The 3,945-nt window shown below is 57.2% G+C and overlaps 1 protein-coding gene across 1 annotated transcript in view; it reads right to left on the bottom strand.

Annotated features, from left to right (window-relative positions):
- SLC16A4 (solute carrier family 16, member 4) overlaps nt 1-3,541 on the bottom strand; it is a 14,177-nt gene extending 10,636 nt beyond the window's left edge. Inside the window, exons 1-3 of the mRNA XM_009891752.1 lie at nt 3,457-3,541; nt 2,728-2,834; nt 717-849 (exon numbers count right to left, since the gene is read on the bottom strand). Of these exons, the coding sequence (XP_009890054.1) occupies nt 717-849; nt 2,728-2,834; nt 3,457-3,541 (325 nt within the window). The remainder of the gene's footprint in view (nt 1-716; nt 850-2,727; nt 2,835-3,456) is intronic.
- Nucleotides 3,542-3,945: the final 404 nt, after the last annotated feature.

Raw genomic sequence — 3,945 nt, 5'->3', positions numbered from 1 at the left:
CCTCGTCCTATCACTCCATGCCCTTGTAACAAGTCCCTCCCCAGCTCTCCCGAAGCTGCTTCAGGGACTGGAAGGAGCTCTAAGGTCTCCCCGGAGCCTTCTCTTCTCCAGGCTGAACCCCCCCAACTCTCTCATCTTTTGCACAGGCAAAGTTATGGCGCTGCACTTTCAATTGGATGAGAAATGCAATTTGGAAGCATTTCATAGAATCATAGAATGGTTTAGGTTGGAAGGGACCTTGAAGATCATCAAGTTCCACCCCCTGCCCTGGGCAGGGCCACCTCCCCCCAGCCCAGGTTGCTCCAAGCCCCGTCCAACCTGGCCTTGAACACCTCCGGGGATGGGGCAGCCACAGCTTCTCGGGGCAACCTGCCCCAGGGGATCACCGCCCTCAACCTGCTTCGAAATGCACACCGCGCTCAGCGGCCGTGAGTTATTCAGCAGCTGGTGTGCTGGGAGGCAATAATAGTGGCGTTAGGGGTGAGGCTTTGCTCTGAACATCTAAAATAAACCTGCCACAGCGAGACATCATGACACCTGTGATCCCCATCCTTGGACCGTGCTCCTGCGCGGACACACGTGGGTGTCAGCCGTGTCCTGCCTGCAGCAGTCTGGGACGGACATCGGATCTGCAGAGCATCCCCAGTGCTCCTTATAGCAAAGCCAACGGGCTTGAGGTCGAAGCGCCGCCCCCACCCTTAGGGATGCCGGCTCACCTCCTAAGAAGCGCAGGGAGGACATGATGGAGCCGATCCAGCTGACTTGCTCGGAGGAGCCCCCCACCTCCTCTTGGAAAGCCACGAAGAAAATCCCAAAGGTCTTGAGCATCCCCATCACGAGGACGTTGACCTGAATGGGAAGCAGACGGAGGTAAGATGCCAAAGGGGTGAGGCAGGAGGGGGAAAAAACTTTTCCTTCTGCTTTTCTTGGGTGGATAATTTGTTGTGGTGGGGGAGAAACAAACTGGGAGACGTTAACTGGTGTAGCGTGTGTTGGGGGACTATCAGCAGGGCGGACTGGTGGTGGCCACGGTGTGGTTTATTAACAGACCCTCAAAAACCTTCTGTCCAAACTGGCTTTTTTCGAAGAAAAGGAACAAAACTACACTAGAGCCTGACTCTTGGAGGGGTTTTATTTTGCTCTGTAAGTTATTTTTTAACACTAAAAAAATAACCTAAACGGGTCTCGGCGCTCTGAAACATCACTAGCAGTTGATGAGGTGTTGAGCGGAGCGGGGACGGACGTTAGCCGGAGCGGTTTCCCAGGCTTGTCCTGCCACGGGGGCAAAGGACGGTTTGTGTCCTTAATTTTAACTCCCTCCCTCCTCCCCGGTAGCGGTAGCGGGTGGTTAATGATTGGCAGTGAGGTACTTTGGCTGGAGTGGAGGTGGGGGGGAAAGCTTTCCTGCGCTTCCCAGCTTTCCTCGCTGGAGGATGGCATTGCCTTCGCCCCTGGTGGGAAGGTGGTGCGTGGTGTTAAAAGCCTGCGGCACGGAGAATTAGTGCCTTTAAGTGGTGTCGAGACACTCGGTCCTCCGGGGAGAGAGTAACCGAGTGCCTGACCCTGTGCTGCTCCTGCAGTCGGTCCTTAAGGACCCATCTCGACCCCGGTCCACCGCTGCCCCAAGGTGGGATCTCCCCCTTAGCACAAGACACCACTTTGGGGTTTGATGCCCCAATGGTGGTGTGGACGAGTAGGGACACGTCATTTTATCGTTGCAAGCTGCCTTTTGGCCCTGGGCTGCAGGTTGGGCACCTTCATTTCCCTCACTGAGATGTTTTCAGGGGGCATTTCCATCCAGCGTGACCTGGCCAGGCTGGAGAGCTGGGCAGAGAGGAACCTCATGAGGTTCAACAAGAGCAAGCGTAGGGTCCTGTACCTGGGGAGGAAGAATGCTGGGCACCAGTATAGGTTAGGGGTGGATCTGCTGGGAAGCAGTTCTGAGGAGAAGGATCTGGGAGTCCTGGTAGATGGTAAATTATTCACGAACCAGCAATGTGCCCTTGTCACCAAGAAGGCCAATGGCATCCTGGGCTGCACAGGGAAGAGTGTGACCAGTAGGTCGAGGGAGGTCATTCTCTCCCTCTACTCTCCACTGGTGAGGCCACATCTGGAGCACTGTGTCCAGTTCTGGGCTCCCCAGTTCAAGAGAGACGGGCCGCTGCTGGAGAGAGTCCAGTGAAGGGCAACAAAGATGACTGAGGGATTGGAGCATGTCCCGTATGAGGAAAGGCTGAGAGCGCTGGGACTCTTCAGCCTGGAGAAGAGAAGGCTGAGGGGAGACCTTATTATTGTCTACAAGTATCTAAAGGGTGGGCTGAAGGAGGATGGTTTACAGTTCGGGTGGCAGAGCACTGGCACAGGCTGCCCAGGGAGGGTGTGGAGTCCCCTTCTCTGGGGGTTTTCAAGCCCTGCCTGGATGCAGTCCTGAGGGATGTGCTCTGGGCAGTCCTGCTTCAGCAGGGGAGTGGGACGAGATGATCTCTAGAGGTCCCTTCCAACTCTGAAAATTCTGTGATTCCGTGATTTCGTAGGGGAAGGCGCTCCGCCCCCGGTGAGGGGGTGCAGGACGGGGTGCTGGCGCTCGGCGCAGCAGCGCACGGCGGGTTTTTGCCCTTAGCTCGGTGGGATCGGCCTGTCCTGTCCTCTGCTCCACCTGAGGGACACTCAGGACTTTCTATCTGCCCCGGCCCCAGCAGGATTGAGGTGAATTTGTTCTCTGCTCACCAGGAAGAAGTGAAACACCACTCCCCATGCCCACCCTCCGGCCGCAGCTCCCGCGCCGGGGCTCTTCCCTCCTGCCGGAGCCTCCACCTCTTCCCCCTTCCTTTCCCCTGGAAATGAGAATTTCAGGACACGTTAACACCTTGTGCCGTCACCGTTTCAGTTCCAAAACCGCTCCCGTGACGGCATCAGCTGCCCTTGAGCGCTGTGGCTCCGTTGCTGTGTGTGGGGAAGGCACCAGTGTTTCGCGTTCAACTTGCAAAAGCTTTTTTGAGGGTGGGCGAAGCTTCTACCAACCTCTTTGCCAACAGATGTGAAGTTGCACGCTATCACTGCCAGGGAACAGTTTAATATCCATTCTCTTTCCCACCAAACTACTGTAACCACTTAAGCTTTAAGGGATTTTAAGTGACAAGCAACTTACTGTCGCGTTAGAGCGGACGGTTTGGTTGGTTTGTGCCGGATCCATCCGTGAGCCCTCGTGGGAAGCTCTCCCTTCCCCACCTTTCTCTGCTCACCTCCCGTCCCTCCCCTCGCCCGTCGCGCACCCCTGGCGGCAGCAGGATCCTGCCCGAGGGAGCAGTTGGACCCCACAGCGGTTGGGGCTGACGAACCCGAAACTTTTCCTTACCGCCTCGCTGCTGCATGCTGGAAAATCCTCCCCGGAACAGGCGATTGCAAAGAGGAATCGCCTCTTCATTTGCTCCAGAGACTAAATCCCCCTTTCCTGACTTGGCACCCCAAAGTCTGGTCCTTCGTTCGCCTCCGTTGAGGACGACAGTGTCTGTCCTTCCCGACGAGCCCCGAAGCGGGACATGGAGTCCCGCAAACGCTGGAGCTGTGTGGACGGAGCCCGTCCTCCTCCTCCCCGGAGGCAGAGCCCGGCTTGCGGGGCCACGAGTCCCTCCCCTTCCCCAGCCGGGAGCAGGAAACCCGGAGCTTTCGGAGCAGAAATCCTGTTGGGAGAGGAAAAGAGGAGGGGAAACCTGCAAGGGTTATAGCTCTAGGCGAAGCCCCGGGGTTTGCTGGGCGTTGAGCAGAGCAGTAGGTGGCAATGGTGGGCTGAAGCCAAGCCTGGGGCTGCCCTCGGCCCGGGAAACTGCGTCATTTAGGAGGGGATAGTCTGGAAAGCTTTAGGTTTTCCAGCTAAAAGATGCTCGGCAGCTGGAGCGGAGCAGCCGTGCTGCCGCAGCCCTTGAGCGGAGCTGGTAGTTGAGCGGG

This window comes from Charadrius vociferus, unplaced genomic scaffold (assembly GCF_000708025.1).
Source record: "Charadrius vociferus isolate BGI_N301 unplaced genomic scaffold, ASM70802v2 scaffold819, whole genome shotgun sequence".
NCBI classification, from domain to species: Eukaryota; Metazoa; Chordata; class Aves; order Charadriiformes; family Charadriidae; genus Charadrius; species Charadrius vociferus.
Note: the sequence above shows the minus strand (reverse complement) of the source record. Positions and strands in the feature narration are given on the sequence as shown.